Raw genomic sequence first — 13,443 nt, 5'->3', positions numbered from 1 at the left:
ATGGAGTCTCCCGTCGGACCAACGGATGAGTACAAAGGCAGGCTTATCTGTTGGTATGTGTCCTCATATGGGAGAAGAGGCCGATTCTGGATGCGCAGCACTTCCCACAGGTGTTGCAAGGGAAAACATCTCCAGAAGTTGAGCCCTGCTTCCTTCGCTCACGCTTCTCCTTAATGGCCAGCGTTCTCTTGTTTTCAAACGTCTTTATGCCACTAGAGCACAGCATCCTCCAGTGAGAGCGGTCAAGGGCATCAGTTTCCCAGGAAGCGATGTCTATGTCACAGGCTTTGAGGTTTGTCTTCAAGGTTTCCTTGAAGCGCTTGCAGGGTCTTCCAAGTTTGCGGTGGCCTTCCTTCAGCTGGCCATACAAGAGCATCTTCGGGATCCTGCTGTCTGTCATGTGGACAGCGTGTCCTGTCCAGCTTAGCTGGCACTGAATCAGCAGGCTTTTGATGCTGGGCAGGCCGCTCTTCTCTAGGATGTGGAGGTTGGAGACCCTGTCTTGCCACTTTATGCCGAGGATCTGGTGAAACTGCTCAAGTTGTTGAATGTGACGGCGATACGTCGTCCATGTTACACAGCAGTACAACAAGGTGGTCAGCACAACAACTCTGTAGGTTTTGATTTTGGTGCTGAGCCTGATGCCTTTGTTGTTCCACAGCCTGTTGTTGAGTCTGCCAAAGGTGGAGCTGGCCTTGGCGATGTGCAGCGCCACTTCTGCATCAAGGGCTCCGTTGCTGCATAGTGTGCTGCCCAGGTAGCAAAACTTGTCGACTGACTTGATCTGTGTGTCATCGATCTTGATTGCAGGTGGGAGGGGGGGGGGGGGGGGTGGAGGAGTGATGAATAGTGAGTGGAGGAGTGATGAATAGTGAGTGGAGGAGTGAAGAATAGTGAGTGAAGGAGTGAAGAATAGTGAGTGGAGGAGTGAAGAATAGTGAGTGGAGGAGTGAAGAGTGAAGAATAGTGAGTGGAGGAGTGAAGAATAGTGAGTGAAGGAGTGAAGAATAGTGAGTGGAGGAGTGATGAAAAGTGAGTGGAGGAGTGAAGAATAGTGAGTGAAGGAGTGAAGAATAGTGAATGGAGGAGTGATGAATAGCGAGTGGAGGAGTGATGAATAGTGAGTGGAGGAGTGAAGAATAGTGAGTGGAGGAGTGAAGAATAGTGAGTGGAAGAATAGTGAGTGGAGGAGTGATGAATAGTGAGTGGAGGAGTGAAGAATAGTGAGTGGAGGAGTGATGAATAGTGAGTGGAAGAATAGTGAGTGGAGGAGTGATGAATAGTGAGTGGAGGAGTGATGAATAGTGAGTGAAGTGAAGAATAGTGAGTGGAGGAGTGAAGAATAGTGAGTGGAGGAGTGATGAATAGTGAGTGGAGGAGTGATGAATAGTGAGTGGAGGAGTGATGAATAGTGAGTGGAGGAGTGATGAATAGTGAGTGAAGTGAAGAATAGTGAGTGGAGGAGTGAAGAATAGTGAGTGGAGGAGTGAAGAATAGTGAGTGGAGGAGTGATGAATAGTGAGTGGAGGAGTGATGAATAGTGAGTGGAAGAATAGTGAGTGGAGGAGTGATGAATAGTGAGTGGAGGAGTGATGAATAGTGAGTGAAGTGAAGAATAGTGAGTGGAAGAATAGTGAGTGGAGGAGTGATGAATAGTGAGTGAAGTGATGAATAGTGAGTGGAAGAATAGTGAGTGGAGGAGTGAAGAATAGTGAGTGGAAGAACAGTGAGTGGAGGAGTGATGAATAGTGAGTGGAGGAGTGATGAATAGTGAGTGAAGTGAAGAATAGTGAGTGGAAGAATAGTGAGTGGAGGAGTGATGAATAGTGAGTGAGAGTGATGAATAGTGAGTGGAAGAATAGTGAGTGGAGGAGTGATGAATAGTGAGTGGAGGAGTGAAGAATACTGAGTGAAGTGAAGAATAGTGAGTGGAGGAGTGATGAATAGTGAGTGGAGGAGTGATGAATAGTGAGTGAAGTGAAGAATAGTGAGTGGAAGAACAGTGAGTGGAGGAGTGATGAATAGTGAGTGGAGGAGTGATGAATAGTGAGTGAAGTGAAGAATAGTGAGTGGAGGAGTGATGAATAGTGAGTGGAGGAGTGATGAATAGTGAGTGAAGTGAAGAATAGTGAGTGGAGGAGTGATGAATAGTGAGTGGAGGAGTGATGAATAGTGAGTGGAAGAATAGTGAGTGGAGGAGTGATGAATAGTGAGTGGAGGAATAGTGGAGGAGTGATGAATAGTGAGTGGAGGAATAGTGGAGGAGTGATAAATAGTGAGTGGAGGAGTGATGCTGTGTCACAAGCCAGTAGTCAGTGATGACAGTCAATGTTCAGAGGAGAGACAAAGGCCACATTTGTGTTTGAACATAAACAATTCCCGTACTGCTGATCAATCTTTTGAACTTTGGCTTTAGATCCCAGATCAAAAGGACGTTTACTGTATTGCCACATCATTGGTTGATGTAATTTCAGAAAAGCCTGGAGTCAAATGCACAGAACGTTGCAACTTAAGTGACAAATATGTACAGCAGTACCAACAGTGCTTACACCTGAAAACATTAAAATACTACAGTTTCAGGCAGTTATATACTAAAATACTTTCTGACAAAGATAAGATTTCAAAGTTGCAAAATTAGTAAAAATCGCGGTTTTCGTTATTTTGACTGTAATCAGTGTCATCTTTTTGTGCATAGCTAAGAACAGATGTGTGCTGCATCACATATGTGTATTATTCAGATACAGTGTTTGGTGGTGTTGCAAAATTTGTGTATGTATTACCCAGATAGGGTGTTGGTGGTGTTGCAGAAGTTCATGTTCTTTATGGTGGTGTTGCAGGTCATGTTCTTTGTGGTGGTGTTGCAGAAGTTCATGTTCTTTGTGTTGCAGAAGTTCATGTTCTTTGTGGTTGTGTAGCAGAAGTTCAAGTTCTTTGTGCTGAAGAGCAATAATTGTGTTGCAGAAGTTCATGTTGTTTGTGCCGAAGAACAGTGGTGGTGTTGCAGAAGTTCGTGTTCTTTGTGTTGCAGAAGTTCATGTTCTTTGTGGTGTTGCTGCAGAAGTTCATGTTCTTTGTGTTGCAGAAGTTCATGCTCTTTGTGGTGGTGGTGTTGCAGAAGTTCATGTTCTTTGTGGTGGTGTTGCAGCAGTTCATGTTCTTTGTGATGGCGTTGCAGAAGTTCATGCTGTTTGTGACGGTGTTGCAGAAGTTCATGTTCTTTGTGCTGAAGAGCAGTGATGTGTTGGACATCCTGGTGCCCATCCTCTACAACCTGAATGACGCCAGGGCTGACCAGTGTGAGTGCTGTACATCTAGTCCTTTGTCTGTCTGTCCTCTCTCTGTCTGTCTGTCCTCTGTATGTCCTCTGCTGCACACCTTCTGCCCTCTGTCTGTGGCTGTCTGTCCTGTGTCTGTCCTATGTGTGCCTGTGTCTGTCTGCCCTCTGTCTGTCTGTCCTATGTCTGTCTGTCTGTCTGTCCTCTGCTGCACACCTTCTGCCCTCTGTTTGTCTGTCCTCTGTCTGTCTGTCTGCCTGCCCTCTGTCTGTCTGTCTGTCCTCTGCTGCACACCTTCTGCCCTCTGTTTGTCTGTCCTCTGTCTGTCTGCCTACCCTCTGTCTGTCTGTCTGTCCTCTGCTGCACACCTTCTGCCCGCTGTCTGTCTGTCCTATGTCTGTCTGTCTGTCTGTCCTGTGTCTGTCTGTCTGTCCTGTGTCTGTCTGTCTGTGTCTGTCTGTCCTGTGTCTGTCCTATGTCTGTCTGTCTTTCCCATGTCTGTCTGTGTCTGTCTCTCCTATGTCTGTCTGTGTCTGTCTGTCCTCTCTCTGTCTGTCTGTCCTATGTCTGTCTGTCTGTGTCTGTCTGTCCTCTGTCTGACTGTCTGTCCTCTGTCTGTCTGCCCACTGTCTGTCTACCCTCTGTCTGTCTGTCCTCTGTCTGTCCTATGTCTGTCTGTGTCTGTCTGTCCAATGTGTATGGCTGTCTGTCCTCTGTCTTCTGCTGCGCACCTTCTGCCCTCTGTCTGTCTGTCCTCTCTCTGTCTGTCTGTCCTATGTCTGCCTGTCTGTGTCTGTCTGTCCTCTGTCTGACTGTCTGTCCCCTGTCTGACTGTCTGTCCCCTGTGTGTCTGTCCTCTGTCTGACTGTCTGTCCCCTGTGTGTCTGTCCTCTGTCTGACTGTCTGTCCCCTGTGTGTCTGTCCTCTGTCTGACTGTCTGTCCTCTGTGTGTCCTCTGTCTGTCTGTCCTCTGTCTGACTGTCTGTCCCCTGTCTGACTGTCTGTCCCCTGTGTGTCTGTCCTCTGTCTGACTGTCTGTCCCCTGTGTGTCTGTCCTCTGTCTGACTGTCTGTCCCCTGTCTGTCTGTCCTCTGTCTGATTGTCCGTCCTCTGTCTGTCCTCTGTCTGTCCTCTGTCTGTCTGTCCTCTGTCTGATTGTCCGTCCTCTGTCTGTCCTCTGTCTGTCTGTCCTCTGTCTGTCCTCTGTCTGTCTGTCCTCTGTCTGACTGTCTGTCCCCTGTCTGTCTGTCCTCTGTCTGATTGTCCGTCCTCTGTCTGTCCTCTGTCTGTCTGTCCTCTGTCTGTCCTCTGTCTGTCTGTCCTCTGTCTGTCCTGTCCTCTGTCTGACTGTCTGTCCTCTGTCTGTCCTCTGTCTGTCCTCTGTCTGACTGTCTGTCCTCTGTCTGTCCTCTGTCTGTCCTCTGTCTGACTGTCTGTCCTCTGTCTGACTGTCTGTCCTCTGTCTGTCCTCTGTCTGTCCTCTGTCTGACTGTCCTCTGTCTGTCCTCTGTCTGTCCTCTGTCTGACTGTCTGTCCTCTGTCTGTCTGTCCTCTGTCTGTCCTCTGTCTGTCCTCTGTCTGACTGTCTGTCCTCTGTCTGTCCTCTGTCTGTCCTCTGTCTGACTGTCTGTCCTCTGTCTGTCCTCTGTCTGTCCTCTGTCTGACTGTCTGTCCTCTGTCTGTCTGTCCTCTGTCTGTCCTCTGTCTGTCAGTCCTCTGTCTGACTGTCTGTCCTCTGTCTGTCTGTCTGTCCTCTGTCTGACTGTCTGTCCTCTGTCTGTCTGTCCTCTGTCTGTCCTCTGTCTGACTGTCTGTCCTCTGTCTGTCTGTCCTCTGTTCCTCTGTCTGTCTGTCCTCTGTCTGTCTGTCCTCTGTCTGTCCTCTGTCTGACTGTCTGTCCTCTGTCTGTCTGTCCTCTGTCTGACTGTCTGTCCTCTGTCTCTTCACAATCTTCACCACCACTCTGTCTCTGGGCTAGTGAACAAAAACAACACCCTTTTCCCCCAAAGCATGATTTAGTGGGGTTGTTTTTTTTTTAATCCCTTTTTTTTTTTTAAATCTAATTTTATAAACTTTTCTTTTTAATTTTTTTATTTTTTAGATACAATTATAAAAAAGATAGAATCGGGTTAAGTCACATACAAATACAGAAAGATAAACAACAACATTAAAAGAGAAAATGGATCAGCATAAAACAAAATAACTTGACAATAATTACACATGAATTGCAAATATATATATGCCCCACCCTTCACTATGTACAGAAAGTTATACATACTGAAAATTCAGATTGTAGGATGGCATGTTTGCACAAATATGCATAAATCATTTGTGCAAAATGTAATAGATTCTTTTTGATATATAAACACTTCAATAATTTTGGTTGAAGCAGTTGTGTCAAACCCTGGGTGTGTGTGTACTTTATCTCTTGGACAGTTGTGTCAAACCCTGGGTGTGTGTGTACTTTATCTCTTGGACAGTTGTGTCAAACACTGGGTGTGTGTGTACTTTATCTGTTGGACAGTTGTGTCAAACACTGGGTGTGTGTGTACTTTATCTGTTGGACAGTTGTGTCAAACACTGGGTGTGTGTGTACTTTATCTGTTGGACAGTTGTGTCAAACACTGGGTGTGTGTGTACTTTATCTCTTGGACAGTTGTGTCAAACACGGGGTGTGTGTGTACTTTATCTCTTGGACAGTTGTGTCAAACACTGGGTGTGTGTGTACTTTATCTGTTGGACAGTTGTGTCAAACACTGGGTGTGTGTGTACTTTATCTGTTGGACAGTTGTGTCAAACACTGGGTGTGTGTGTACTTTATCTCTTGGACAGTTGTGTCAAACCCTGGGTGTGTGTGTACTTTATCTCTTGGACAGTTGTGTCAAACACTGGGTGTGTGTGTACTTTATCTCTTGGACAGTTGTGTCAAACACTGGGTGTGTGTGTACTTTATCTGTTGGACAGTTGTGTCAAACACTGGGTGTGTGTGTACTTTATCTCTTGGACAGTTGTGTCAAACACTGGGTGTGTGTGTACTTTATCTCTTGGACAGTTGTGTCAAACACTGGGTGTGTGTGTACTTTATCTCTTGGACAGTTGTGTCAAACACTGGGTGTGTGTGTACTTTATCTGTTGGACAGTTGTGTCAAACACTGGGTGTGTGTGTACTTTATCTCTTGGACAGTTGTGTCAAACACTGGGTGTGTGTGTACTTTATCTCTTGGACAGTTGTGTCAAACACTGGGTGTGTGTGTACTTTATCTCTTGGACAGTTGTGTCAAACACTGGGTGTGTGTGTACTTTATCTGTTGGACAGTTGTGTCAAACACGGGGTGTGTGTGTACTTTATCTGTTGGACAGTTGTGTCAAACACTGGGTGTGTGTGTACTTTATCTCTTGGACAGTTGTGTCAAACACTGGGTGTGTGTGTACTTTATCTGTTGGACAGTTGTGTCAAACACTGGGTGTGTGTGTACTTTATCTCTTGGACAGTTGTGTCAAACACTGGGTGTGTGTGTACTTTATCTGTTGGACAGTTGTGTCAAACACTGGGTGTGTGTGTACTTTATCTGTTGGACAGTTGTGTCAAACACTGGGTGTGTGTGTACTTTATCTGTTGGACAGTTGTCTCAAACACTGGTTGTGTGTGTACTTTATCTGTTGGACAGTTGTGTCAAACACTGGGTGTGTGTGTACTTTATATGTTGGACAGTTGTGTCAAACACGGGGTGTGTGTGTACTTTATCTGTTGGACAGTTGTGTCAAACACTGGGTGTGTGTGTACTTTATCTCTTGGACAGTTGTGTCAAACACTGGGTGTGTGTGTACTTTATCTCTTGGACAGTTGTGTCAAACACGGGGTGTGTGTGTACTTTATCTGTTGGACAGTTGTGTCAAACACTGGGTGTGTGTGTACTTTATCTCTTGGACAGTTGTGTCAAACACTGGGTGTGTGTGTACTTTATCTCTTGGACAGTTGTGTCAAACACGGGGTGTGTGTGTACTTTATCTGTTGGACAGTTGTGTCAAACACGGGGTGTGTGTGTACTTTATCTGTTGGACAGTTGTGTCAAACACTGGGTGTGTGTGTACTTTATCTCTTGGACAGTTGTGTCAAACACTGGGTGTGTGTGTACTTTATCTGTTGGACAGTTGTGTCAAACACGGGGTGTGTGTGTACTTTATCTGTTGGACAGTTGTGTCAAACACCGGGTGTGTGTGTACTTTATCTCTTGGACACATTCCCCTTGCCTTGGTCTTCCATTATAGTGCTGTGTTGTTTGTTTTCCTACACTTATTTCTCCTCGTTGATCGTTTGCACTCTGGTCCCTGTGCTGAGGAGGTAGAGCTTGTAACTTGTACCCTTTATTAGTATTGTTGTTATTACTGTTGTTGTTGTCATTATTGTTAGTAGAAGGTGTAGTAGTTGTTGCAGCAGTAGTAGTAGATTTTTATCATTATTATTTATTGTTAGTAGTAGTTGTATTTCTATCATTTTTATTACTATCCTTATTTATTATTTTTATTGGTAGCGGTAGTAGTATTTATTATTAGTAGTAGTAATAGTATTGTTGTCATGGTCATCATGATTATTGTTATTGTTCTGGTCATGATTATCTGTTGCCCAGCACGTGTGGGTCTGATGCACATTGGTGTCTTCATCCTGCTCTTGCTGAGTGGAGAGCGCAACTTTGGTGTACGCCTCAACAAGCCCTACAGCGTGCGTGTCCCCATGGACATACCGGTGTTCACCGGGACACACGCTGACTTCCTCATCATTGTGAGTCATGGTACTTAATCCTCCATGGGATTATGTTGTGTGGGATGCATAGGTTCTTAATGCTGTTTATGTTGTGTGGGATTCATGGGTTCTTAATGTTATGTTGTGTGGGATTCATGCGTTCTTAATGTTATGTTGTGTGGGATTCATGGGTTCTTAATGTTGTTTATGTTGTGTGGGATTCATGGGTTCTTAATGTTATGTTGTGTGGGATTCATGCGTTCTTAATGTTATGTTGTGTGGGATTCATGGGTTCTTAATGTTGTTTATGTTGTGTGGGATTCATGGGTTCTTAATGTTATGTTGTGTGGGATTCATGGGTTCTTAATGTTGTTTATGTTGTGTGGGATTCATGGGTTCTTAATGTTATGTTGTGTGGGATTCATGGGTTCTTAATGTTGTTTATGTTGTGTGGGATTCATGGGTTCTTAATGTTATGTTGTGTGGGATTCATGGGTTCTTAATGTTATGTTGTGTGGGATTCATGGGTTCATAATGCTGTTTATGTTGTGTGGGATTCATGGGTTCTTAATGCTGTTTATGCTGTGTGGGATTCATGGGTTCATAATGCTGTTTATGTTGTGTGGGATTCATGGGTTCATAATGCTGTTTATGTTGTGTGGGATTCATGGGTTCTTAATGTTATGTTGTGTGGGATTCGTGGGTTCATAATGCTGTTTATGTTGTGTGGGATTCATGGGTTATTAATGTTATGTTGTGTGGGATTCATAGGTTCTTAATGCTGTTTATGTTGTGTGGGATTCATGGGTTCTTAATGTTATGTTGTGTGGGATTCATAGGTTCTTAATGCTGTTTATGTTGTGTGGGATTCATTGGTTCTTAATGCTGTTTATATTGTGTGGGATTCATGGGTTCATAATGCTGTTTATGTTGTGTGGGATTCATAGGTTCTTAATGCTGTTTATGCTGTGTGGGATTCATGGGTTATTAATGTTATGTTGTGTGGGATTCATTGGTTCTTAATGCTGTTTATGTTGTGTGGGATTCATGGGTTCATAATGCTGTTTATGTTGTGTGGGATTCATAGGTTCTTAATGCTGTTTATGTTGTGTGGGATTCATTGGTTCTTAATGCTGTTTATGCTGTGTGGGATTCATGGGTTATTAATGCTGTTTATGTTGTGTGGGATTCATGGGTTATTAATGCTGTTTATGCTGTGTGGGATTCATAGGTCCTTAATGCTGTTTATGCTGTGTGGGATTCATGGGTTATTAATGCTGTTTATGTTGTGTGGGATTCATGGGTTCTTAATACTTAGTCATGCATCTACACATTCCATGTGCACTGTCCCTTTCTGCATGTAATCTTTTTTCTTTCTTTTTTTCATTGTTTTGTTGAATTTAAATCCAGTGTTTACATGTAACTGAGAGAGAATGATGATCACAATGATGATAACAGGGTGGAGTTGAACAGTGCAAGTTTTCTTTTCCCCCTCTATATTAACTGGATCATTCATGAATATTTCTCTGGTTGGAGTTATTGTTTATAACGTTTGAAGAGAGAGGAACGGTGCGGTGGTGATGGTTGTGGTTGAAGAGAGGTATAGTGGTGATGGTTGTGGTTGAAGAGAGGTATAGTGGTGATGGTTGAAGAGAGGTATAGTGGTGATGGTTGTGGTTGAAGAGAGGTATAGTGGTGATGGTTGAAGAGAGGTATAGTGGTGATGGTTGTGGTTGAAGAGAGGTGTAGTGGTGATGGTTGAAGAAAGGTGTAGTGGTGATAGTTGAAGAGAGGTATAGTGGTGATGGTTGAAGAGAGGTATAGTGGTGATGGTTGAAGAAAGGTGTAGTGGTGATGGTGATGGTTGAAGAGAGGTGTAGTGGTGATAGTTGAAGAGAGGTATAGTGGTGATGGTTGAAGAGAGGTATAGTGGTGATGGTTGAAGAAAGGTGTAGTGGTGATGGTGATGGTTGAAGAGAGGTGTAGTGGTGATGGTTGAAGAGAGGTATAGTGGTGATGGTTGAAGAGAGGTATAGTGGTGATGGTTGAAGAGAGGTATAGTGGTGATGGTTGAAGAAAGGTGTAGTGGTGATGGTGATGGTTGAAGAGAGGTATAGTGGTGATGGTTGAAGAGAGGTATAGTGGTGATGGTGATGGTTGAAGAGAGGTATAGTGGTGATGGTTGAAGAGAGGTATAGTGGTGATGGTGATGGTTGAAGAGAGGTGTAGTGGTGATGGTTGAAGAGGGGTGTAGTGGTGATGGTGATGGTTGAAGAGAGGTATAGTGGTGATGGTGATGGTTGAAGAGAGGTATAGTGGTGATGGTTGAAGAGAGGTGTAGTGGTGATGGTGATGGTTGAAGAGAGGTATAGTGGTGATGGTGATGGTTGAAGAAAGGTGTAGTGGTGATGGTGATGGTTGAAGAGAGGTATAGTGGTGATGGTGATGGTTGAAGAAAGGTGTAGTGGTGATGGTGATGGTTGAAGAGAGGTATAGTGGTGATGGTTGAAGAGAGGTATAGTGGTGATGGTTGAAGAGAGGTGTAGTGGTGATGGTGATGGTTGAAGAGAGGTATAGTGGTGATGGTGATGGTTGAAGAAAGGTGTAGTGGTGATGGTGATGGTTGAAGAGAGGTATAGTGGTGATGGTGATGGTTGAAGAGAGGTATAGTGGTGATGGTGATGGTTGAAGAGAGGTATAGTGGTGATGGTTGAAGAGAGGTATAGTGGTGATGGTGATGGTTGAAGAGAGGTATAGTGGTGATGGTGATGGTTGAAAAGAGGTGTAGTGGTGATGGTGGTGGTTGAAGAGAGGTATAGTGGTGATGGTTGAAGAGAGGTATAGTGGTGATGGTTGAAGAGAGGTATAGTGGTGGTGGTTGAAGAGAGGTGTAGTGGTGACATCAGGTGGGGTTTGTGGTCAGGTTTTCCACAAGATCATCACCACAGGCCACCAGAGGCTGCAGCCCTTGTTCGACTGTCTGCTGACCATCATTGTCAACGGTGAGTGTCTGTGTAGTGTGTCACCGTGTGTAGTGTGTGTCACTGTGTGTAGTGTGTCACTGTCTGCTGACCATCATTGTCAACGGTGAGTGTCTGTGTAGTGTGTCACCGTGTGTAGTGTGTGTCACTGTGTGTAGTGTGTCACTGTCTGCTGACCATCATTGTCAACGGTGAGTGTCTGTGTGCAGTGTGTCACTGTGTGTAGTGTGTGTCACTGTGTGTAGTGTGTCTGTAGTGTGTCACCGTGTGTAGTGTGTGTCACTGTGTATAGTGTCACTGTCTGCTGACCATCATTGTCAACGGTGAGTGTCTGTGTGTAGTGTGTCACTGTGTGTAGCGTGTCACTGTATGTAGTGGTTCACTGTGTGTAGCATGTCACTGTCTGTAGACCATCATTGTCAACGGTGAGTGTCTGCGTGTAGCGTGTCACTGTGTGTAGTGTGTCACTGTGTGTAGCGTGTGTCACTGTGTATAGTGTGTCACTGTCTGCTGACCATCATTGTCAACGGTGAGTGTCTGTGTGCAGTGTGTCACTGTGTGTAGTGTGTGTCACTGTGTGTAGTGTGTCACTGTCTGCTGACCATCATTGTCAACGGTGAGTGTCTGTGTGCAGTGTGTCACTGTGTGTAGTGTGTGTCACTGTGTGTAGTGTGTCACTGTCTGCTGACCATCATTGTCAACGGTGAGTGTCTGTGTGCAGTGTGTCACTGTGTGTAGTGTGTGTCACTGTGTGTAGTGTGTCACTGTCTGCTGACCATCATTGTCAACGGTGAGTGTCTGTGTAGTGTGTCACCGTGTGTAGTGTGTCACCGTGTGTAGTGTGTGTCACTGTGTATAGTGTGTCACTGTCTGCTGACCATCATTGTCAACGGTGAGTGTCTGTGTGTAGTGTGTCACTGTGTGTAGCGTGTCACTGTATGTAGTGGTTCACTGTGTGTAGCATGTCACTGTCTGTAGACCATCATTGTCAACGGTGAGTGTCTGCGTGTAGCGTGTCACTGTGTGTAGTGTGTCACTGTGTGTAGCGTGTCACTGTGTGTAATGTGTCACTGTGTGTAGCATGTCACTGTCTGCAGACCATCATTGTCAACGGTGAGTGTCTGTGTGTAGCGTGTCACTGTGTGTAGTGTGTCACTGTGTGTAATGTGTCACTGTATGTAGTGTGTCACTGTGTGTAGCATGTCACTGTCTGCAGACCATCATTGTCAACGGTGAGTGTCTGTGTGTAGTGTGTGTCACTGTGTGTAGTGTGTGTCACTGTGTGTAGTGTGTGTCATAGTGTGTGTCACTGTGTGTAGTGTGTGTCACTGTCTGCTGACCATCATTGTCAATGCTGAGTGTTTTTGTGTAGCGTGTCACTGTATGTAGCGTGTCACTGTGTATAGTGTGTCACTGTGTGTAGTGTATCACTGTCTGCTGACCATCATTGTCAGTGGTGTGTCTGTGTGTAGTGTGTCACTGTGTATAGTGTGTCATTGTGTGTAGTGTGTCACTGTGTGTTGACCATCATTGTCAACGGTGAGTGTCTGTGTAGTCTGTCACCGTCACTGTGTGTAGTGTGTCACTGTGTGTAGTGTGTCATTGTCTGCTGACCATCATTGTCAACGGTGAGTGTCTGTGTTGTATGTGTAGTGTGTCACTGTGTGTAGTGTGTCACTGTGTGTAGCGTGTCACTGTCTGCTGACCATCATTCTCATCATTTAGTGTCTTGGTGTAGTATGTGTAGTGTGTCACTGTATGTTGTGTGCCACTGTGTGTACATTGTCAACGGTGAGTCTCTTGTGTAGTATGTGTTGTGTGTCACTATGTGTTGTGTGTCACTGTCTGCTGAATGTAATTGTCAATGCTGAGTGTCTGTGTGTAGCGTGTAGTGTGTCACTGTGCATAGTGTGTCGTTGTGTGTAGTGTGTTACTGTGTGTAGTGTGTCACTGTCTACTGACCATCATTGTCAACGGTGAGTATCTGTGTGTAGTGTGTCACTGTGTGTAGTGTGTTACTGTCTTCAGTGTCACTGTGTGTAGTGTGTCACTGTCTACTGACCATCATTGTCAATAGTGAGTGTCTGTGTGTAGCATGTCACTGTGTGTAGTGTGTAACTATGTGTAGTGTGTGACTGTCTACTGACCATCATTGTCAACAGTGAGTGTCTGTGTGTAGCATGTAGTGTGTCACTGTGTGTAGTGTGTCCCTGTATGTAGTATGTCACTGTGAATAGCATGCCACTGTATAGTATGTCACTGTGTGTAGTGCGTCACTGTGTGTAGCGTATCACTTTGTGAAGCGTGGCACTGTGTGTAGTGTGTCACCGTATAGTGTGTCACTGTGTGTAGTGTTTCACTGTGTGTGTGTTCGTGTCACTGTGTTTAGTGTGTAACTGTGTGTAGTGTGTCACTGTTTGTAGTGTGTCACTGTGTATAGTTTGTT

At 44.9% G+C, this 13,443-nt stretch overlaps 1 protein-coding gene across 2 annotated transcripts in view; it reads left to right on the top strand.

Annotated features, from left to right (window-relative positions):
• Window positions 1-13,443, top strand: part of LOC143292349 (protein HID1-like) — a 97,973-nt gene that overhangs the window by 29,743 nt on the left and 54,787 nt on the right. For both annotated transcript variants that reach the window (XM_076602540.1, XM_076602541.1), the window contains exons 11-13: window positions 3,206-3,296; window positions 7,904-8,055; window positions 10,940-11,018. In XM_076602540.1, coding sequence (XP_076458655.1) covers window positions 3,206-3,296; window positions 7,904-8,055; window positions 10,940-11,018 — 322 coding nt within the window. The remainder of the gene's footprint in view (window positions 1-3,205; window positions 3,297-7,903; window positions 8,056-10,939; window positions 11,019-13,443) is intronic.

The sequence above is a fragment of the Babylonia areolata genome, chromosome 18 (genome assembly GCF_041734735.1).
Source record: "Babylonia areolata isolate BAREFJ2019XMU chromosome 18, ASM4173473v1, whole genome shotgun sequence".
Taxonomy (NCBI): Eukaryota; Metazoa; Mollusca; class Gastropoda; order Neogastropoda; family Buccinidae; genus Babylonia; species Babylonia areolata.
Note: the sequence above shows the minus strand (reverse complement) of the source record. Positions and strands in the feature narration are given on the sequence as shown.